At 34.5% G+C, this 24,910-nt stretch overlaps 2 protein-coding genes across 2 annotated transcripts; one reads left to right on the forward strand and one right to left on the reverse strand.

Annotated features, from left to right (window-relative positions):
• Nucleotides 1-1,663: 1,663 nt before the first annotated feature.
• LOC138698467 (cathepsin O-like) lies at nucleotides 1,664-16,086 on the reverse strand. Its single transcript, XM_069824411.1, has 7 exons — nucleotides 15,888-16,086; nucleotides 14,083-14,333; nucleotides 12,691-12,826; nucleotides 8,075-8,223; nucleotides 7,349-7,390; nucleotides 5,733-6,001; nucleotides 1,664-2,238 (listed from the first exon to the last, which is right to left on the reverse strand). The coding sequence occupies exons 1-7, from the start codon at nucleotides 16,077-16,079 to the stop codon at nucleotides 2,201-2,203; spliced, it is 1,077 nt and encodes a 358-aa protein (XP_069680512.1). The 5' UTR covers nucleotides 16,080-16,086; the 3' UTR covers nucleotides 1,664-2,200.
• RpS3 (ribosomal protein S3) lies at nucleotides 16,040-23,400 on the forward strand. The gene is made up of 4 exons (XM_069824414.1): nucleotides 16,040-16,198; nucleotides 16,593-16,912; nucleotides 18,406-18,593; nucleotides 23,163-23,400. The coding sequence occupies exons 1-4, from the start codon at nucleotides 16,169-16,171 to the stop codon at nucleotides 23,351-23,353; spliced, it is 729 nt and encodes a 242-aa protein (XP_069680515.1). The 5' UTR covers nucleotides 16,040-16,168; the 3' UTR covers nucleotides 23,354-23,400.
• The last annotated feature ends 1,510 nt before the right edge of the window (nucleotides 23,401-24,910 follow it).

A 24,910-nucleotide genomic window follows, 5' to 3' on the forward strand; every position in this document is an offset into this window, starting at 1 on the left:
ACTATTTCGAATCAGTTTCAAAAAAACTGTTCCAGCTTATTTTTACCCATCTCTAGGCAGTATACATCAGTATTATTTTACCACAGTCTAGTATATACAGTCGCGAAGCTCAATACGTAGTAAATATGCAAACATTAGATAGTTGCTCACCACTAGGATCGCTAATATCGCCTCATTACAGGCAATGCAAAATAGAACCGTCACAGTCTATTGTTTCTAGCACCATCAAAACTCAAGCTTCGTGACTGTATATAGTAGACTGTGATTTTATTTTACTTTAAAACTTAACATTGAAAGAAGTATACTGTGGCAATACACAGTGGAAGTGAAATAACCCTGCAGATTTTCAGAGTGAAGAGCTCATGTTGTACGTAACAAAAAAGTATAACCACCATATCGGTGTAAAGTCCATAGTTTTCTCAGAAAAAAAAAAATTCTTTCCAAATGTTTAACACCCTCTTATTCGGCAACTGTTGCGAGTAGGATCGAGATTTTTGTCCATATTGATAGGAAAACTAATAAAAAATAATTTATCCCTCAAGCGTATTTCATTAGCATGGACGGTTTTCGTGTAAATGTAGCTTAAAAACCACCAATTTGAAGCCACTGACAGATGCGACCTGCTTACAATGTTGTGGCCAAAAAGGGATATGGGAGGTAGTTCACTAAGGCAGACAGACCTGAGTTCGTTGACTTCTTACATCTGTATTACGAGAAGAAATAGAAGTGTCTTAGCGGTGATGTTGTCAGACTGCTGAAACTTCCAACTCAGTTTTCTAATTAACCGTGCATTTAATCACAAAACGTAATATAGGTTTTTCTATTCATTTAAGTGTACCCTATCGTCCTTTTCAATCCGCAGGGTTATTTCACTTCCACCCTGTATAATGATAATAGGACCTCAGTAGATAAGAACGAGTGAGAATGCAAGACTAACAGCGCCCACAAAGCCGAAAACCCACATGACAGTATTGCCTGTCGTTGACTGCTTGCAAGCAAACGTTCCAAGACATCGGGACTTCGGGAGTGATCAGCTCTTGAACGTAAAGCAGCCTTCAATTGTCACAGTTGTTTATACCAGACTGAACTTTTATCTGTTTTGGCAACTGTCATATATGTATAAACAATCAAGTAGCCTATTTGAAACATCATCTCTACCTTTCAGTGTAGTACTTCGTTCCCCAATCTTTATTTAATTACTAGGCCCTTATTAAAAGACTAGGAATTTTTTTTTTTTTTTTTTGTATATTTGAGTTCAAGTATAAAATCTCAAGTAAAAAAAAATAGCATTATTTAACGCTATGTTTTATGTTTCTCAGAAATTCAAATTTATTTGATAATTTTTTTTTATTTATATAACCATAGGTAATATCTGATAGTAGAACCAGAACATTGTCTTTTTGTATCATTTAAACATCTCTAATGTTATTTCTTTCAATTATGTATGTTATTCAAAGTTACGAAATCTTTCCATGTCAACCAAATGCTACTTCGAGAATGATGAGCGAGACTCGAAGCGCACGAGAGTTACAAGACTAGACTCTAAAGACAAATGCAACGAACACGGTGAGCGAGAATGGCAGTTAGTTTTTTCATCTCTAGACCACAGACTAAGCAAATTATCCTTGTATTTGTGTAATCGGAATATATCGAATAAAAATAATTTTACTGTAACTGCAATATGTAAAATTTATTATTCAATATAAAGCTGTACAAACATAACAGGTACAAAGCTCTAAGTACAAAATATAGCACCTTTGATCACAAATCTTGTACACTTGTCAGAAAGTTAATATTTTACAAGTAATAGGTCATTTTATTCATTTTAGAAAAATATTCCCTGCATCAATTCCACGTGTGGAAGACTTAAGTTTATCTCATCTAATGACTTGCGAGACAGAATACGGAACAAACAATACTTAATAGCTAAGTAATTATACTTTACATTTAGCTATACACTTATACATACAAATTTGATTACATTTCCTAAGTAACTAATATATTTCACTTTTTGATCATTGTGGTTTTGTAAATTATGTACATTACACATTAAATTATAGGAACAGATCCAGTTATGCACAACAATAAACAATTGTAAAAACTACGTACTTACAACAAAATGTAAATAACATAGATTACGTACTCAAATACAACAATAAACATTCAATGACTCAATATTTTTTAAGTAATGTCATTTCACTCACTGGACATCAACTGTAGATACTTCTGTAGCCAACCCTGAAAAAAAAAGAAACATTTCGTGTATCATTAGTTAAACAATCCCAATAAGTTTTATAACTATATTTACTGTAAGTCTTACAGATATTTGCTTTACATCACGGAAAAATAAGATGAATAACCGAGCAAGATCTCTCAGTGGGAAGACACTGGACTCACATTCAGGAGGTCCTGGGTTCAAATCACGGGGTGAGCCAATCTGATCTCAATTATATTTTATCCAATAGAAGGTACTTGACTTGAAGTCAAGGCTCTCTCTCACTTAACGGAATCGAATTGAACAGTTTCTCTTCACAATGTATTTAAATGGAAGATAACAGAAACCAGCACATCGAATCAAACCAATAGAATTCATGAGCTAGAATATGTATTCCACTGCAGGAACAGAATTCCTTGTTTTGATATAAAAACAAATATTTTTGGTAGCGTAATTTCTTCATGGAAATTTATTGTTAAAATAATACGTACACATAAAATTACAATTTAATAATGTGAACGAAAAAAATATAAATTATGTTCAGAATTATCCTCTGTTGTATGGCAAAACATGAAAGTACTGCTGTATTAATAAAGCCTTGGGGCGAAATAAGTGAATTAACGGAAACATTGGGTAAAAATTACAATTCAAATAAACGTGCAAGAACGATTTTTTTTTCTCATCTCTCAGAAGATAGTCAAATAAAATCGAAAATTCTCCATGTGTATCCCTAGTAAAAAATATAATAATATTTTCACTTGGTGAGGTTATCAAAGACAAAGAATGCTAAAATTAAGATGACATTAAAAATGCCTTACAAGAAATTTGTTTACAATAAACTAAAATTTACAGTAGATAATATTTCACATAATGAAAATTTGCACTAAAATAAAAAATACAGATCAAAAATAGAATGAGAAAATTCAACTGTAATTTGAATTGAAGTACAAGTGTCACCGTAAAATCTGCAGAGAACCCTTCCTTAATTGTTGTTGTTGGGACTCCAAATTTACGACAGAATGACACGAATTGTTTTGTTATGGTCCCTCTAGCACCCACCATTAATCCGATGACTTCTATATCCCTGAGCTTATATGATGTTTTGTAATAAGGGATAATTGGTTCATAAACTGTCTTTTTCTCTAACCTCCTTGGGATGATTCTGATGCGTCTCGAATCTGATGGTCGGATCCAGAATACAACTTTTTGTCTCTCCAGGTTTAAATGTTATAATATCAATACGCCAATGACTTCCGGTATACGCTATTCCATGGACTTCTTCATAGATAGTGTAGCCATTGGACTTGAGGCATGTTCCTTTTCTTGTTTTGGATATTTATTCTTTTATCACCTCATCATATACCCAATTGTGCTATACATTTTAAATTGCAACATGCTTCGGTTTGCTTCGATTCCACTAGATGACAGTGGAGGCAGAAGCTTCCATTCGATTCTGCTAAGTGGGAATGGGCCTTTATTCACCCAAGCATCCTCATCTATGAGCTATAGGTTTTTCCTCTCAGTGCACCATGGGAAACTAACTACATAGCACCACATTATGATTATTATTATTATTACAATTCCAGTTGAACCTGTCGGGATTTGAACTCAGTTTACCAGCATGGAATGCTAATGCTCTAGCAGTTCTGCTAACCTTTGAATAATCGTGCTGTGTAATTAACGCCATTATGCTCTGAATTGCATTCATATTATAGTTAGTCCTTAAATTTTAGTTGTAAACAACAGTACAAAAGTAAATCATGAAAGGTCTATAAAAAAAAAAATGCTTAGAAGTTGACTATTTTCCTGCCATTCTTACTATAAAGTGTAGTAAACAAAAGCACGTGATAACTAATGTACTCCTCCACAAGATACCATTTTCTATTGGCCTTTACATTCACGTGCTACCAACATAAGCATTATTAAAAAAGAAGTTATGTACTTTCCAATGCACTGCACTTTTTACACGCTTGTCACAGACAGGGTTTTCCCTATGTCGTTTTTACCTGACATGGTTAATTTCCCTGTTTCTTGGAACTCTTTTCGAGTCTTACAAATTGCTGAAATGGAAACACCAATAAATTCATTTGTAATTCCGTAATAGGATCGTCAATCGTGACTTCATGGTATTTCTCAGCGAACTTATAATAGTAATATGCATTACAAGAGCGGTATGTTGATGTTTTCATGTTCGAGGAAAAGAATGAAAAAGCGAAACGTAGTTGAGCTTTTTTAATTTCCGAGAACATGAAAACAAACATACCGCTCGTGTATTGTACATTATTTTGTGCGAAGATCGTTTATTACATACCTGAAAGAGGAATTTCTAATTAGTTGCAATGAAATCTCCATCTTGGTTCCTGTTCAATAACGGCAACTTTTAAAAACTAAAATATCTAATCTTCAACATTGTTGCTATAAAATGTTTTCTGTGTTTACTATATTCCAGCAGCCGTGTTATATGTCTCTTTTTTTTTTTCCCCCAGTCTATAAATGCGAACTTAAAACAAACGGTAAGGTTATGTAATGATTTATTTTTCATTTTAATATTTTAACAATATTATTTATATAACATATTGCAGTAATAACATCGGCATCTGGAATCTTGTTGATTTTTTCACGGCTTCCTTAATGTTACTTGCATTACAAATGCAGTAACTTTTGTGGTGTTGTAGAGTTTACTTAATTTTTGCAAATATTTAAAAATAATAATTAACAGTGAAATTGCAGTGGTAAGTTTCCAATTTATAATTATTACTATGTTAAGCGTCTCTAAAAATAATATGTTAAAAGCCTAAAGCAATAAAATGAATATGGCGCTTAAGCGGTAAGAAGAGGGAAATTGTTATGTTTGTTACGTTGGGAATACTGAATGTGGTATTTCACACTTACCGCGTATTGGTTTTGTGCGGAAAGCAAGCAAATACACACGATCTCGCACAAAATATCGTTCAGTATAATTATCTTCTCATCACATGTTAAAGGCTTTCTTTGATGATGTTTCTCATAACACACAATACATCAATTTACAACTACCTGATTATATTTTTATACGAAACTAATGTTTCAGGGAATTATACGAATGCTTACTCATTGCAAGGTGATGATGGCGAGTTTGGATTACATTTTCTATGTTACAATTAGTGAACATTTTATCTGTTTTCCGTAAAGTGTTCAATATCTGGCTATTGAAATTCATCATAAATTTCACAATGTCGTAGAAACTTCAAACAACAAATCTGTGTTTTAATGGCAACTGAAAACAAATCAGAAATATAGACAGAATATTAACAGCAGGGCATTCACTGTTTGAAAACAGATACTAAAATCCAATTTTAACCATGAACCATATAGCATTAAATTACTTCCAGTAGCCAATGGGAAACTTTCATACTTGTTACTTTTCTTTACCTCATTGTTTTAGTAAGAATGGCAGGAGAATAGATGTATAAACAGAATTAAATAATTATTATACTGCTCTAATTTACACATATCTTAGTCATCACATAATACCCACCACACAGATTTTCTCCTACAGCAATGTAGAGATATCCATCGTCTCCGAATTCAGGACCCCATGAGTTTCGAACAATATAATAAGGCACTTCTGTATTTAACTCATAGCCGACAATCTGGACTGCATGATTGATATGCTGGGGGCTAGCATCACAATGAAACTGAATTATTCCTCCCAAATAATTCTGCCAGTTAAGTGCGTTAATAGCAACTGAAACTGGACCATGATGATACAAGTACGACAGGATCTCTTCTTCTGAACCCACCAAGCTGTCAAATGTAAGACAATATAAATAACAACTGCCTCTTAACAAGCATCACATGCAAAATTATAAATTTTATATCAGGAACATGGAATAAAGACAAACCATAAATACAGTCAAACTTCCATAACTCGATTTTTCGATACCTCGAAGTAATTTTAATTTCCCAGCAGAATTGTATATAATTTACATGTAATATGTTTTTATGTATCTCGAAGTTCTATTACTCGATCTTTTCGATATCTTGATGAATATTTCTCTTTTCAGTAGGAAATACTTATTCTTTAACTATATTTTAAAGTGAAAATGAAAGTTATGTACACATGTGTAAGTAAAATTGAAGGAATGTGATGAAATACAATTATTTTAACAAGCATTGTAGGGCCTACATAAGTATTTTTCTTCTTTTGAAAGTGTCTTCTCTTGAATCAACACATTAGTACTAATGCTATCCGTCAATCACTAGCAAAATGAGTACAACTGTGAGGACATAATGGCATGTCTTTTAACATTATTCTTCTCAAACTTTGTTATGGATTTACGTAAAGTTTAATTTTTTGGTCCTACGAATTTATCTGTTATGGTAACAATGGTTACACTGTGCTGTGGATTGAACTTTGGCATAGCTCAGTGATTAGAGCGCTTGGTACATAGAACCAAGGACCCAAGGTTCGATCCCCGGCACCAAAGCAAATTTTTCTTCTCTAATAACCTTTATTATGGATTGCTAAAATCATTGTCCTGAGCCACTGGCATGGCTCAGTTGGTTAAGGCACTTGCCTGCTGGTCTGAAGTTGCGCTCTGGCGCAGGTTCGATCCCCGCTTGTGCTGATTACCTGCTTGGGTTATTCCGAGGTTTTCCCCAATCGTAAGATGAATGCCAGGTAATCTATGGCAAATCCTCGGCCTCATCTCGCCAAGTACCATCTCGCTATCACCACTAAATAACCTAGTTGTTGATACAGCATCATTAAATAACTAACTTAAAAAAAAAATCATTGTCCTGAAAAGCAAAGCAAGAGTCTATGGATAACATCGACTTCTCTTTGTTGAAAGTTAAGCGGTAATACTTGTCATCAATAATAATAGGTCTATAATGATATTAGAAATTTTTTTCATACTTTCTATATCTCGAATTTTCAGTAACTCGAAATATTAGTACCAGTTGACGGAAGCATTTCGAGATATCGAAGTTCAACTGTATGTTCTACAGATATAAATGGCAACAGAACTATACCTACAAGAAAAAGCAACATTGATATTTCTTAAGAACGTCCTCATTAGACAATGAGATGAAGAACTGTGAATGATATCATGTTATGTTAATGAAATTAAATAATAAACTAATACTTACTATTGACATGTGAAATTTGTTATTTGAATACCCTGTTCCGTCCTGCAAGAAGTAGAAAAAAAGCAACCTCAATAAAAAATGTTACATGACTAAATGAATAAAAAAACTTGTTATCTATAGTAAACAAGTTGCAGTTACATGATTTTTAAGTGCTGTGCACCCTTTTACATTACACATTAATAGAATACCTGATTGGAAGAAAGTTGCATGTAGCAATTTGCCAACTTTTCAGGAAACAAAAATTAAGACATTTCACAATTGAAGACCTAACATTCTAAATGTGCTAAGGGCCAATTTTTCTAATTTCATTTTATTCAATCTAAGGGAGCAACATCCATATTAGAATATCATACTAAATTGTCTTTGTCGTAACTCAACTGTAAGTGACTCATTTGTATGCCAAAAGACTGTGTTGTTGTAGGCATCTCAACATGCATTTCGTAGTTCCCCCCCCCCCCATCAATATCTCAGAAAGTTGTTTTTGGCATATAGCATATTTAGAATGTTAGGTCCTCAATTGACGAACATATTATTTTTATTCCAGCTATAGTCATTAGTTACAGACTAGAAGCCTAAAACTTACTGAATAGCAATATTTGAAAACAAATTTTATTTTATAAACTAAAAATGCAATAAATGCTCTTCATTTATTGTTACGCAGTTTGTTGCATAGAACGTTCTTCTAGGCAGGTAATTAATTCTTGTGTGTATGCTAAAAAATCTTACCCTTTTAGCTTGCAAGTCTGAGTCGTCCATGTAAGAGGATATTTACCATCTGTTTCAATTCTAGTCTTATTGTCAATCAACCACTCAAGTAGACTGCATGTGTCTCCACCTTCACAGCCCAAATTACCATATCCAGCACAATCAATCAGCTGCAAGCAAACGACAATATGTTTACAGTCTATTACTGGTTACTGGATATACAGTACAGAATCTTGATAACTTTAATCAGAATAGTTATGTCTAATTCTTCTTGCTGAACAGTTTTCTGCGTACTTTTATCATCATCATTTTTTTACTTAGTTATTTAAAGACGCTGTATCAACTACTAGGTTATTTAGCGTCAATGGGATTGATAATAGTGAGATGGTATTTGACAAGATGAGGCCACAGATTATCTGACACTTGCCTTACAGTTGGAGAAAACTTAAAAAAAAAAAAAAAAAACAACCAGGTAATCATCTTAAGCGGGAATCGAACCCACGCCCGAGCGCAACTCCGAATCAGCAGGCAAGAACCTTAGCTGACTGAACTACCCTAGTAGCACTTTTATTATTATTATTATTAATTTTTTATACCTATAAGCCTAAATCTCTCTCTCCAGTTGTCAGATGCATGAAAGTTGCCAATTTACATTATATTAATTCAGATCCGTTTAATGTATAGTTTGTTGTTTGGCTATTCTTATATTAAGCACATTCATTTTTAACTTCATTTGTGTTGTTTTTAGCTTTTCTGTGTCATGTATTTTTTGTAATTATCTATTCAATTTGTCATTATTGTTTATTTGTATTTGTCTGTAATTTTAATAATTATTTGTATGCACTGTTTTTGATATCTATTCATTATGTCATTCATTATATTTAATTGCCATTATTTTAATTATCTCACTGTACTAGTTTTAATAATTATTTGTGCTATTTTGCTTTGTTGCATTTTGTCAATGATTGATGTGGACTATTATATTGTTTTATTTTCATCTCATTGCCATTTTCTGTCATTCATTCTCATCATCATTTGTTGTTTTGTTCTGTTCTGTATCGTGCTAAACTGTAATTGGCCTTGTGCTGTTGTTTTGCACATTAATATTATAAATGAATGAATGAATGAATAAATGAATGAATGAATAAATGAATAAATAAATAAATAAAATAAATTATTATTATTGGATATTTTTACATTTATGACATAGTTAAAAAAATGAACCAAAACACCGTTACAGAAATGACTACATTGAAAAGTTGCTAGCTTTTTATTGCTCATTCATGTTGAGGATATACAGTGTGTTAACTATATGTGGGAAACTTTTGGGGAATGGACAGAGGACCTAAAAATAAGCAAAATTTCAAGTAAACATATAGTTAAATGCGCTTTGTTTTTCAATTATAGGTACTTTTTATTTCATATGCTTCAGTTCTTACATTAGTGTATCACATTTATTAAATCAGTAAGCCTTGTAAAAAAAAAAAGGCAGAGATAATCTATTCTTTATTGCAACTTGACAACTGAAAACAAGAAATAGTGGAAGCTTTGAGATAGTTATGTTATTTGCTATTGAGGTTTGCTATTGTATTTGTGCTCAGAATGTTTCTAACCAGGAAATGGCAGATATGCACTCATGTATGGACGTGCTAATTGCAATGCAAATGAACTAGAGCTGAACAGTTTCCTAATAGATGTTCACCAAACAACATGACCTTCCAGAGAATACATGAATGTCTTGTGGAAACAGGTTCTTTTGAAAAAAGAATTTCAGATTGTGGAAGACCAATGAGCACCACAACACCTGATATAGAAGAACGAGTCCTTAATCATACTGGGGACAATAGCAGTAGCAGCATCAGAAGCATAGCAGAAACTGAGAATATGATTCATGTGACAGTGTGGAAAAAAAATAATAAAGCTGTAATATGCAAAACTGATTATATATTTACACACGAATTTTTTACTTGATTTTAGATCCTCTATCCATTTCCCAAAGGTTTCCCACATATCAGCACCCTGTAATGGACTACTGCACACATTGATCAGAATGGTGGACTTTATAGAGTTAGATGTAGATGTTTGGTGGAAGTACAATTTTCTTCAGATACGACAATGTCAATTAGGTAAGTTATCCATTAATATCCTGCCTTGGCAACAATCGAGGTATATTGTTCTATCCGCAAAGATACTCCTGTTGAAGTAGTTTGATTATTTTTGTTTTCCTAAATGTTAGTAGTTTTATATCTGTATAGTGAAAGCTGCTTTTGTAAGTTCGTGGCAACATTTTTGTTATTATTATTATATCACCACAGTCTACTATATACAGTCACGAGGCTTGAGTTTTGAGGGTGCTAGAAACAATAGACCGTGACTGTTCTATTTTGCATTGCCTGTAATGAGGTGATATTAGCGATCCTAGTGGTGAGCAACTATCTAATGTTTGCATATTTACTACGTATTGAGCTTCGCAACTGTATATACTAGACTGTGATATCACCATCATCTTCCTTTTCAGTTATAAGCTTTATGGGCTGTTACAGTCTTCTGCCATCTTTCTGGTGGTCATCCAAGTGATCTTTCTCCTCTGGGTGTGTAATGAAGAGTATTTTAGCTAGGCCGTGTCTCAAAGCTCAAGTCCATACTATACACTAGTGACTAGCAACTAGGTGACTTGTAAACTACACACTAGGGAGCTTTGGAAATGTATGCTTGAAACATGGCCTTCTTCATAGATTATTTTTCTAAAAACCATGACATCATGGTGCAGCACTGAATTAGAAGGCAGTGTCCTAATGCGGTTTCATTACGAATTATGTGGAAAAGATGAGGGCTTAATAATATTACAATAATGTTTAAAACATTGTACAGAAAGTACTAACAATGTCAGTGTTCATAGTTAACGTGTTATTCTACATCAGGCTCCGCCAGGTCGAGTCAAGATCGCGAGAGGGCATACAGGCCTGCTTACGGCTTCCACTGCGGGCAGTACACTTGTACACTGCAGTCTATCAGTGGTGGAACCTATCGACGTCGCTTGGGGGCACCGGTGCACTGCATTTTGCACCAGGAAAATTGATGTGCTAAAAACATTAATCTTAGCAATGTAATGGTTGTTGTTGTGCGAACAATTAATTTCATAAAGTCTAAAGGACTTAATCACATGGAGTTCAGGGCACTGCTTGATGATATTAACAGTGAGTATGGGGATTTATTCTACCATACCGAGCTAAGGTGGTTAAGTCGAGGAAAAGTTCTGGAGCGTTTTCTCGCACTTAGAAATGAAATTGCCTTATTTATGGATGTACATGGGAAACTTGATAGAGGCCTTGAAAGAATATAAGGGTATAAGAATAATGCAACAATTGTGCCAAGGCTTCGAACGTAGATTTCAGGATACGAGAGAACTTGAACAACAATTTAAGATATTTTCAACACCTTTTTCAGAGAGTGTCCTGGATATTCCTGCTGGACCACAATTAGAAATACTTGATTTACAAAGTGATATTGAGCTAACTTAAAGGATAAGTATCAAAACAGAAAAAGTATTAAACATTTCTGAACTTGTTTTCCACGAGAAAGGTTTCCTAAACTGCACAATCTTGTGCATGTTCGGGACAACCTACGTATGCGAAACACTGTTTTCTTTAATGAAGTTTACAAAGTCACGTCACAGAAGCCAATTAAGTGATGAACACTTGAAAGCATGTTTGCGATTGGCTGGTACTAAAACAAAACCTCCGCGAATTGAAAAGTTGCTTACTAAAAAAAAAAAAAAAAAAAAAAACTGCAAAAATCGCCGCGGATCTCTGATGTATAAGAAAAAGTACTATTATTAGAGAATTGTATTTGAATAATAACGTTTGTACTGTTGTTTTATTTTGTTAATTGAATTGTATAGCAATGAGAAGAAGACAAACGGTGAACAGTTTTATTTCGTAGTATATTGAGCTGTATAAAAGTGTATGTTTTGTTTTGTTTCATTATTGTGCAAACATGCAAAAATTTATTTCGTATATAGAGTTAACTGTACCAAATTATGTAGAGTAATGTTTTGAACAGTGAAAGTGTACTTCAGTTAAAAGTTGAAATTAATTTATATTCTTATCACAAATTTAGTTCACATACAAGTTCTTAGTTCCGCCACTGTGGAAGCAGCTACCCTTGCTCTCAGCCGTACGTCAGGGCTTGAGGGTTTGTACGTACGCACGAGAGTGTAGTCACTTGACGTTCCCTGTTCTACATTATATTTACATTATTTCACTTCCAAATCATTTTCAGATTTCATAACCCCAATTGCTGATGAGGTATCCATGTTTGTTTAGCGAACAAGTCAACAATCAAGCAAGTATTTTCGTTTACTAGCTACTACGGACTTGATTGCTATACACTATGTAGCTTTGGATCATAACTTCTGACTTCACATCCGACTATTTAGTCAACAATCTAGTTCACTTCAGCTGAAAATGTAGCTTTGAGACACAGCCTTACTGTTATTAAGCTTATCTAACTTTTTACAGGAAACAAAATCTCTCTAAAAACATTCCATTTATCAAAAATGAAAAATTTACTTTATTTTGTATATTGCCAGATTCAATGTATTATGACCAGAAAGGAAAGAACATTTGAACAATTACCTCTTGGACACTAAGTGTTTGCAACGTTCCTTTACGTATTGCATACATAGATTCAATTGTTTCTACAGTACTGAAAGCCCAGCATGCTCCACATGTTTTCTGATTTCGAACTTTCGTTATAACGTTCTTCTTTCTCCTGCAATTGAAATGTTAAAACATTTATTATATCAATAGAAATTCTCAAAGAAAATTACAATACATAATATAAATTTCAGTCTGTATTAAGATTACACAGATCTGATTAATGATATTTATCATTACGAATTTACAAACAAAATTAAATCATTATACTGTCTTGTGTAGGTTTGATAGAGATTTTGATAGAAATCCGTCATGTTCATATATCAAATTTAATGGACAAATTATAAGGCCATACTATTAAGTGTCATACATAAATACTGTTACAGAAGGTGGAACATAATTTCAATTTTCGTCTTGCAATCAGCCCTAGTCAATAAAATAATCCTGCAAGACTTCACATTTCCACAGTTATGAAGTTGCGGTACATTTGTTTCTCTGCATAAGTAAATGGACATGACGCAACCCTCTTAACTCTTATTTTTATAAGTTAATTTGTAATTCTTGTAATACAGATCTCTATTGAGAATTTATGACATATGTACATCACCGTGTAAACTGCAGCCTTTGAGATAGTGTAAATGAATATACTTATTATGATATATGTAGGTAGTCTAGTTAAAATTTTGTTGGGGTACCGGTGCATTGCACCAGAATACAATGCATATAGAAAATATTTTCATAGCACAATAAAAATTATTACTCTGAGTTTTGGAGTACTCTTCTTTCTCCTTCTGCTTATTTTAAGGACGGAGCCCAATGGCCCATTTCATCCCCTAACCTGAAAGAATTGAGTCTCAACCAGCACGAGATTTAACTTCTAGAAGCATTCATGGTCAAGTTATCTGTATGACACGGTGTTTGCTTATGACAACACAGAACAAACATAAAACACATATTCAGTCCCTAAAGATGAAAGATAAATCCTTACTTCTTTCCGGAAATTAAACCCCAATCCACTGATTTGCAATTGGAAATGCTGTCACTCAATCACCATGGAGGATTCTCTTCTGGTATGAAAGCTTATCTTTAAACAACTAGACCTATTAAGTACCCCTATTACAATTATTATTACCACAGTCTAGTATATAGTCACGAAGCTTGAGTTGTTGAGGGTACTAGGAACAATAGACTGTGCTGGTACTATTTTGCATTGTCTGTAATGAGGCGATAGTAGCGATCCTAGTGGTTAGCAACTACCGATGGCTGCATATTCCCTACGTATTGAGCTTCGTGACTGTATATACTAGACTGTGATGTTACTGCATTAAAGTAACTAATAAAAAACGATACGATAATATTAAATAAAATTACCAATCAACGCTCGAAGGAAGATGATCTGCCAGTGCCCTCTTGTAAATGCTGTTAACATGTTTAGGCCTATATGCATGAGTATTCTGATTACCCTTCAGTCTTGACAAATTCATATGCATTGGAAGAGAAGGCTGCAAATGAAGCTCTGCAAACTCTTCTGGTGATAAGTCTGAATATCTTGTTACTCCGTAAAGCGCACTTTGATTTGTAGGCCTGTTTTTATTCATTTCTTCAATTAACTTTAGCGACTCCTGCCAAAAAGACACAGTAAATAATTTTTTTTAGTTCTGCCTTATAGAAGTGTATAAGTAGTTTTATACTGATGTAAACGAATTTAATTTATTACGATAAAAATCCAAAATTACGTGCAAACGTAGTAAATAAAGTTTATAACTGTATTTACTTTGGTTATTGAATGTTCTCTTCAAGACTTATACGGTGTTCGATACGGTGCGAAATATTCCATTGATATAGAAACATCTAACGTTTCGGTGTTATATATTTATCAGCTTGTCTGTTAGTGAATCATGGGCAAGCGATCTAAGAGATAGATTCTCCTAATCCTGAAGAAACGTTTAATGTTCCTAAATCTATAACACGAAAAAAAAATGCACCATATTTTCTCATTTCACCAAGGAACTGCTCTAGTTTAATAGTGTGTAGAATATTCTACGCATCCTGTTGGGAAACAACATAGCTACAACCCAATCCTTATTTGCCGTACCGTAGATTATTATTATTATTATTATTATTATTATTATTATTATTATTATTATTATTATTATTTTGTAGGGTTATATGGGATCTACCTCCCATTTTATAGAATGATGAACATTCAAAAAGAAACTTTATACGACAGTGTAAACGTACCTAAAGAAATAGCTATAGGCCTAATAGCTATAGGCCTATCATAGTAGGATTTACATTGTAAGGGTAATTATTTTCTTGAAATGATAGCTTGCGTAGCATATACAGTGAACTAGAGGCACAGCATGTAGCCTATATTTTATTAGGCTTCACATATGTGGATGTTAATGGAAAGGTGAGAAAAATCTTTTATTCATTTTTTATTTATTTATAAGCCAAAAAAATAAATAGGCCCAAAGTTTATATCACACATCAAGCTAGAGGCAGTCACGCTTTATAAACCAATAAGAACAAAGATTGGAATTGGTGAAGTGATTGACAAATCAAAAGTGAGCACAGTAGAAGACCTGAACACGGCACAATAATTTCAGTTCGCCTGGACCAGAAGTCGAACTTGAAACGTCAAAGTACCTGTGATGGCTACTTCGAACATAAAATACTTTAATGCTCGAAGGATGACTATGTCTTATAGCGTTTTAATACAATATCTTTACAAAGAATGAGACTAGACTGGAAGCTTGGGCAACATCGTGAGAAGAAAGATATAGAATAATGCTTTAAATAAAGAAATACAGGAATAACAATAAAACGATTCCTTCATTTAAATGAAAAACTGATTGTATAATATGTGAAGGAATTTTCAAATGTATTGCATACAGTACGATCGACTGGTCGATCTATAGTTTTATAGTTCACCTGTCAAAATATTTAACGGAATCAACTTCACACGATATTTTGACGTATTGCGAACACATGTTCGTTTTTAGAGTGCTACTTTGGACGTTACAAATTCCCATACCTTGAAATAATTATACAGCCTAGAATACTCAGTTTCATTTGTTGCATACAATTTATTATATTTTTGTAAGATATTTTGACGTATTGCGAACACATGTTCGTTTTTAGAGTGCTACTTTGGACGTTACAAATTCCCATACCTTGAAATAATTATACCGCCTAGAATACTCAGTTTCATTTGTTGCATACAATTTATTATATTTTTGTAAGAAGTCCTTGAACATTTCTTCTATATTAAGTTCATCACTTTTATGTACTCTTATAGGAATTCCAAAAAAACACAACCCTACAATACAAACTCCCCACACAACTCTTCTCCACACCACCGCCATGACGAATGTTCACAGACCTCTTCTTCCGGCCTTTAGTGGAGTGTAAATTTTTCATACGTTTGTAGGTCTTTCGTGTGCATGCAGGCATCATGGCTAACCCCATAAGCAAGAAAAGGAAGGTTTGTAGAATAAATATGTAATGAAATATATAAAACTACTGTATATAACTCTTCATTAATATTAGAAAAATATGTTTAGTATTTGTATCAGTAAATAATTTCATATTTCCACTTCTGTGAAATGTAGATGGTATGGATTTAAGATCATGGTGCTTGATGTATCTTTCTAGTGCAACGTGTTGATGTTGAAAAGGTTATGTAGATTTGAATAATTAGAACGAATAATAAAAGTGTTATAAACTGTCTTATGTATAATGTGGTTAGTAAGTGATACAGTAACACAATGTAAGCTTATGTAGAATTGCTTGCGTTACAACAGAAAGCAATCCTTTCAAAGGATGTCTTAATCGGCCTTAAATAGGGATGATGCTAATTATCCTTTCTGTTTATACAGTTCGTTGGCGATGGTGTATTTAAAGCTGAGTTAAACGAGTTCTTAACTCGTGAATTGGCAGAAGATGGTTACTCGGGAGTGGAAGTTCGGGTAACCCCAACTCGTACCGAAATTATCATTATGGCGACTCGTACACAGAATGTACTGGGGGAAAAGGGCCGTCGTATTAGAGAATTGACATCAGTAGTTCAGAAGAGATTCAGCTTCCCAGAACACTCCGTTGAACTGTATGCCGAGAAGGTAGCGACGAGAGGTCTGTGTGCTATTGCTCAGGCCGAATCCTTACGTTACAAGCTAATTGGCGGCCTTGCTGTCAGGAGGTGAGTATGGATTTAATGCATTGTAACACAATGATACGGTATAGTAATTGTCATTAATTTCTTTGAGTTGAGACTACTTGTTTTACAAGTGAATGTAAATTCCATGAATGCATCTTCGAGCTTAGACCATTTTTCGTGAAGATATCGTTACCTTGTTGGAATTAATTGCATGAACTTAGGAGATTCTCAAGCTTATCTTCCTTCTGTTTTAATAAAAACTTTTCTGAAATCTGTAAATACATGTTCACATACTGACTGTCAGGGACAGACTACAGACTGATGTATCTAATTTCGTGGGGACAGGGATTCACAACCATGCAATTTTAACGTGATGATCTCGGGAAATTTCAGTATACGGATTCCTCGCTGACAATTATATCTTAAAATACTAAAGAGAGCAGATTTGTCTGCGTTTGTCGAATGAACATTATCATGCTTACGAAAAGGCACTTTTCAGTGCCAATAATTTATTTTGTGTGCACAAGGTTGGAATTTTGAAGTAAGAGGAATCCATGTTCTGAAATTTATCCGCCAGTTTTGAAAATGTCAATACGAAAAAATGAAATAGTTTCGCAGAACAAGGGAAAATTTCAGACGTAAATTTTTTGGCCGCCCAGTTCCGTGTAGAAAAACAATAGGTACTAAATTTAGTGAATAGGTTTATTGAAACAGCCTTTGAATGATGTGATATGTATTATGTATTGAATGTTATTAAACGTAGCCTACCTAGTCCGTAAGTTTTAATCTGGCGAAGCGCCATCAGTTCGCGAATGCAAGCAGCAGAAATGGCGGGAAAATTCACTGGGACTCTTTGTAAATATATATTCGCAACTCTCGATAAATGGTATTGTACCAGAAGCCTAAACTAACCTGACCTAATCTCTCACTGATTCGACCTTACGAATACCCGCATTTTCTCTGTGATTAATAAGGTAATGCACGGAATTGAGATGTATGTGCTACCCCTCCCTGCCAGCCACCACTTTCACAGCAATTTTCGTGTGATATTGGTATCGGCACTCAATTTTTTTTTTTCGTATACAGTTTGTATGGCTCAACTAAAACCCAAGGATATAAATACATTTGTACTTCAACGTGGTAATGCAGTAGTACGGAAATATCCTTTCCAAAAATAACTAATTGCAGCACTTTTTTTCGTTCACATTAGTGATGTGCCAATTTACAAAATCACCGATATATGAGAAATTAATGGTGGATCCATACCTTCGTATAAAAACATATTTCTGTAGAACACCGCAGAAGAGTAAGATTTTACGTGATTTTTTTTTTTATTATCTTCACATATGTCCCTATTTATTAGAGTTCTGTCATTAACTTCATTTCCTCCTTTATTTTTTAATTTGTAATACAATATTTGTAAAATGTAGATTCATGTTTGAAGTACTGTAGTATGAAGGTAAAAGTGGAATTAACATGTTATTCAATATTTATAGTGTTGTATGATTATATAAGTGTTTATGTGTTCTTTACAGAGCATGTTATGGTGTTCTGCGTTTCATCATGGAGAGTGGAGCTAAGGGGTGTGAGGTTGTGGTCTCTGGGAAGCTTAGAGGACAGAGAGCCAAGTCCATGAAGTTCGTGGATGGGCTGATGATTCACAGTGGGGAACCAACAAATGATTATGTAGACACTGCTACACGCCACGTTCTACTTAGACAGGGTAATGACACTGAATTTTGAGACATTTCTTCCGGTTTTATAATATATAAAGATAATACACAATAGTGAAATTTACTTGCCTAATAACGGTTATAATTAGGGAGTGGATGTTGATAACCTAAAAATCTACTTAAAATGCTCATTAAAATACCCTTAAAATAATGAAAAAATGACGTAAAATTAAAAGAAAATGACATTTAAATATTATTCACTGTATTCGCACCACAACTTCTTAAAAATTAATCACCTTGTTTCAATAACTGCCCTGCAAATGTGGGAGAGAGGAGGCAACTTCCCAGAATTTGACTAAGATAAAGGAAAAGAGCATGCAACAGAATGAAAGTTTTAAGGGAAAATTATAGATTTTAATGAGGGTTTACAGTGTGTTTCAATCGGGTGGTCCATGACAGTGCTTCATTCTGTCTCCTCTTCTTTCCATTCTTCATTTTTGTTACCAGACCTCCCAGATGGGGAGGTAAATAAAAAACAGATTGTAGGCACAGCGTGTATTCTTGCAATATTTGTGTTAAGAATACTGTCTTATGTAGTACATCCCTTCTGAACCAATTTGGGGACACAACGTTCTATTGTCCAGGAAACAGTGAAAGTTTTCCCCCCTTTCAAACATACATAAATTCTAAGACACCCTCGTACCAACAAAAGAACAGTAGCTTTGACGCCCTCACTTAAACTATTCTGTTGTCAAGCATTTTATATTACTAATGTTGTGTGAGGTGAAGCCTTCAGTGGAATGAGAGATGGATTTTAGAATTTGTTTCAAACTATAAAACTGAAACTTCATTGTTATTCACTTATTCAGTAGTTAATTACTAGCAGGGCCTACTACTCATCTATTTGCTTAGAAAAAGATTTAACAGGCCTATATGTAAAAAAAAAAAAAAAAAAAAAAAAAAAAAAAAAAAAAAAAAAAAAAAAAGGAAGTAAAACGTATTCAAAATGATCTAAAATTCGTCAGTATATTAAAAATTACCAAAAAATGCCGAAAAAATGTAAAAAGGACCTATTAGTTCAAAAACGACAAAAAATGGAAAATTAATTTTTTACGTTGATATTAACATAAAAAGGATTTCTATATTAATAGGCATTGTCCTAATGTGAAAAATAAGATGACTTTTCATCAGCATCTGCTCCCTAGTTATAATAATTCAACAATTTTGTGTGCATGCATATGAGAGGGAAGAGACAGACATTGGTATCTTCTCTATTTATTTAAAACAGAATTTGAAAATATGTTGTTGTTTTCTAATGCCAGGCGTTTGACAATAAAGTCATTTGACCTCTTGCACTCCAATATTTTTCAAAGATATAAAATATATAACAGTATGTAATGGTACTTTGTTTACATTAGCTAGATAATAATTCAGATAGGACCCAAAACTATTCTTGAAGTTGTGGGGAAAATAAAAATTCCCTTTATAATTTTAGTGCCAAAACATCGCATCTGGATGCCAGTTGATGTGCGAAAAAGTCAGTCATTTGAATGTCCACTGCTGTGGGGTAACAATTAGCATGTCTGTCCATGAAACTAGCTGGCCCGGGTTCAAATCCTGGTTGGAGTTTTCCCTCAACCAATTGAAGCAGAATTGCTGGGTAACTTTCGGCATTGGATCTCGGACCCATTTCGCCATCATTAATTCACATATCATCGTCCATACCATAGCCTAGATTGTTCATGGTGCAGCGTGCTGTACTTGTACAAGAGTGCAGCTGTTCGGCTACCCAATCATTCTCAGAATAGGAGTGGTAAGCACAATAAGCCTCAAGCTGCAATGTAAGCCTTTGGGTCTTTCCTCCATACAAGAGAAAGAAAAGAAATCATTTAAATAGAAATGTTTTGAATGACTTCAAATCTGATCTGGTTTCTACTAATTTAGCAGCTTCATGGTCAATCTTTTAGTGGCACCTGGAAGTCAGTGTTCATCTCCATTATAGAGTGGTAGGCAGAAGTGATTACTATTCTGGTATTCATTCCAGTAAATTAATGTTGGTATTATACATATAAAGTTAGATTGATGATAGGGGGTTCATTGTAGTTCTTTTCTACCATGTTGGTGTCCTTATAAACTACAATGCGTGTTTAATTTCGTTTATCATTGACTGCATTTTCAAAGCATGCTTGTATACTTAGTGAGAAAGGACCACATTACTGATTTTTTGGTAACAGTAAACGCGAAAATATTTCAAATGCCATTTTTAGTGGTATTCCACTGTTTAAATTCTTACGTGTATCATAATTAAACCAAGTAAGGCCAAGTAATTTTTTTGGTTTATGCGAAATATGTCGGTTTCTGCAAAATGAGATCTCTTTATCATGAAAATTACGAAAAAAACCCTTCCATCAATGTAAGGAGGTGGCAGACCATAAACAGGAAATGGAGGAGTGTACTTTACGTACAGACTATTAGAAAACTGAATGCTGTAGCTGAATCAATAAGATGGCACCAAGCAGAAAATCATGTACTCATGGTAATGCGGTCCTAAGGATTTCAAAAGTCATCCTGTAATATAAGGAGATTGCACAGTAAGTCTCAAACTCTTTGAGCCTCCTCCAAGAAAAAAAAAATATATATATATATATATATATATATATATACTCTGTGTTTCAGACCACCCGTATCAGCCTTTTTTCTCGAAACCTATATGATATTGGTTGTTCATAAACAAATTTTGATAACGAAAATCTATGTAACGAATCAATTTTACTCATATGAAATTTTGATGTTATTCTCATTTCTTATCTCCGACGATTTTTTTTTTAACTTTCTGTAGTTACCTTTCTTTGGAGGTGTCCCTCAACAGTCTGTCTAGAATCCAATAGATTATGTCGAACTATTGATAGAAATGTTTGTTACAAAAGGAAGTGAGAGAAAACTGTAAAATATTCGTATTTGTAGGAATATAACATCATGACTGTACCAACGTTGCCCTAAGAATGTAATAACTTGGTGCCAATACAAAGTGAATACAGTAAAATAAGGGCATTTGGAATGGAATTCATGCATAAAGTACTAGGCGCTACAAAACTGAATAAAATAGTGCATGTATTCAAAATAAATGCGTTCCGAGAAATGGATGCAAAATTTACCTGGAATGAAAAACAGCAGGTTAATTGGAGTAGTTTACTTTTAAGACAGAAAAATTAATTCATGTCAGAGCAGACCCTTGAAGCTATAGGAAGGCCTTTGAAGATGAAACAGTGTAAATGCGTGCTTCCTAGAGTGCAGATTAAAAAATAACAAGAAGCGTTTGGTTTTGTATTTCAATTTCTTATGTATGTACTATGGGAAATGAGTGTTATTATTCGGTTGAGAAGCTTTTGTCATCTAGTCTTCTGTCAAAAAATCTGAAAGTTAGAATTTATAAAACAGTTATATTACCGGTTGTTCTGTATGGTTGTGAAACTTGGACTCTCACTTTGAGAGAGGAATAGAGATTAAGGGTGTTTGAGAATAAGGTTCTTAGGAAAATATTTGGGGTTAGTAGGGTTGAAGTTACAGGAGAATGGAGAAAGTTACACAACGCAGAGCTGCATGCATTGTATTCTTCACCTGACATAATTAGGAACATAAAATCCAGACATTTGAGATGGGCAGGACATGTAGCACGTATGGCCGAATCCAGAAATGCATATAGAGTGTTAGTTGGGAGGCCAGAGGGAAAAATACCTTTGGGGAGGCCGAGACGTAGGTGGGAAGATAATATTAAAATGGATCTGAGGGAGGTGGGATATGATGGTAGAGACTGGATTAATCTTGCTCAGGATAGGGACCGATGGCGGGCTTATGTGAGGGCGGCAATGAACCTCCGGGTTCCTTAAAAGCCAGTAAGTAAGTATGTACAAAAGTATACTTTAAAATTTGTGATGTAAATTATATTATGGCAAAAAAAAAAAATATGGTGATAGTACTATTTCCTGTAACAAACCGGAAGTAGCACTACCTGTGGTCATCTTCGAAATTTCAAATGAGAACATGGGTCATTAAAGATACCATTGGAAACTATTTTTAAAAAGAAACAACTTTTACTGAAACTTTCCATCTCTAACTTTTATTGTTTACTCACAAAGCAACAAAAATGGTATCTTCTGAGAAATGCTGTATGTTGTTTGTGTACGTACACTCTTCATAGTAAGTGTTCAAAATATACGCCACCCTGTGCTAAACAATGTTTTTCTTGGGTTCCTTCTAGTGGCCTACCCTCATGCACTGCGTCATAGATGTATGACAGTGGGACAATGTCCACATGTGTGCAGAGGTGCACTCGTTATGAGTGACTAACTTAATCTGAGAGGATTCGATCTGACATTGGGATGGGAATCCGGTGTGGCTTAGTGGATAGAGTGTCAGCATGTAGAGCTGAAAACCCAGGTTCAAATCCTGGTGCCGGAGAGAATTTTTCTCCATTCCACTCATCTTTCATCATATGATGATGCAGAATATCTGTATGGAAATATATGTACTTCGGTACATCATAACAATAAATGAGTTATGTTTGGTTTGTGAATTATGTCTGCATTTTTCTATACTACTGTCATTGTTAATTGTTTCAGGAGTGTTGGGAATCAAGGTCAAGATTATGTTGCCATGGGATCCCAATGGCAAGACTGGCCCTAAGAAGCCTCTTCCAGATAATGTATCAGTCGTTGAACCAAAGGAAGAGATCTTGCCGACAGTGCCCATGAGTGATGTAAAGGCATCTAAACCTGATGCCCCTCCCATTGCTGTTGCTGCCCCAATGTGAATGCATCGTGTATATAAGAGCATGGCATTTAATAAATAAAAGCTATATTCAAGACTTTTTATTCACGAGTTTCCAGTATCCCAGCTTAACCTTTTCATTGCCTGTAATCCTTTCACCGCAATACCTGATTGTGTCTTGTGCGTGATGAACGTGTGAATGCTGGACTTGAATGTGATTCTGCATTTTATGATGAAACAAATTATGAATTCTAGCAGGTTAGTGATATGAAATATAGCATATACTGTACAGTATTGGTTAAAATAAGACATCTCCCCAATAAATTAATATTTTGATTTTTCTCAAAAGTAATTTCATCATCTGATTGAGGTTCTGGGTGACACATGTATTATCAGGCTGTACATTTCACTTGACGATACCTGTCCGAGGAAGAACAATTGTTTGTATGCATCTGAAGTCTGATTAGTGGAATATGTAGCTAATCAGTGATGTATGCATTGGAGGGGGAAAGGAACTGGCCACTCTACTATATTATCTCCTGGCCTAGTTGCCTCATGAGTGATGCCTCATTGGTGTTATTTATGAGGTTCAAACCTGTCTTCGACAGTTGACTAAACATCATCCATTCTTCTGTCCCCAATTATGACAGTCAAATGTGAGATATCAGCCTCCAGTTTTCTGATTATTTCACATATTCTCGTCCATTACTTCCGTTTCCATCCATTATTCTCCTCTTCATTCCACATCCTGTTCCACCAGATCTTTCCATTTTCTTCTACAGTAGTGTGCAAATTAATCCGAACAACGTAATTACTTATGCAAAAGCACTCAAACGGGATAAAAAAAAGGATCTAAGACACCTCAGTAATCTATGTGGCCTCCCTTGTTCCTAATAACAGCTCTGAGATGATTTGGCATGGATTCCACTAATTTCCCACAAATATTCATTTCTTCATTGCGAAACCATACACCAATGAGGGCAGAAATCATCTTCTCCTTTGTAGAACAATCCATTTTTTGCATTCTTGCAAATTGACCACAAGTTCTCAATGGGGTTGATGTCGGGTGAGTTGTCTGGCCAGGGGAGTACCTGAATATTCTTCTTGTTGAAGAATTCTGTAGTTTTTCGAGACGTATGGCATGGTGCCAGGTCTTGTTGGAACACACCTCTGCCATCCGGAAATGATTTTTGCAGCTGGGGTACGATTCTGGTTTCCAATAAGTGAATATATTTGTCAGAATTCATCATTCCCTTGATAGGTATTAATGCTCCAGGCCCTTCATGTGTAAAATAACCCCAAAACATTACTTTAGGGGGGTATTTGGGTGCTTGTTGGAGATGAGCTGCTGTTACTTTTTTCGGATCCTTTCCGTACGTAAAAAACACGGTGGCCGTGGACCTCGAAATGAGACTCATCGGAAAAAAGTACATTCTTCCAGTCATTCACTGTCCAGTGTTGATGTAATTTTGCCCACATTAAGCGTTTTTTGCACATAACAGGGGTTAGCAGTTGCTTCTTAATAGGCTTACGAGCCCTTCATCCAGCTTCCAAAAGCCTACGCCGCACTGTTGTGACGTGAATATTCTCCCCAGTGGTA

This window comes from Periplaneta americana, chromosome 4, assembly GCF_040183065.1.
Source record: "Periplaneta americana isolate PAMFEO1 chromosome 4, P.americana_PAMFEO1_priV1, whole genome shotgun sequence".
Lineage (NCBI taxonomy): Eukaryota > Metazoa > Arthropoda > Insecta > Blattodea > Blattidae > Periplaneta > Periplaneta americana.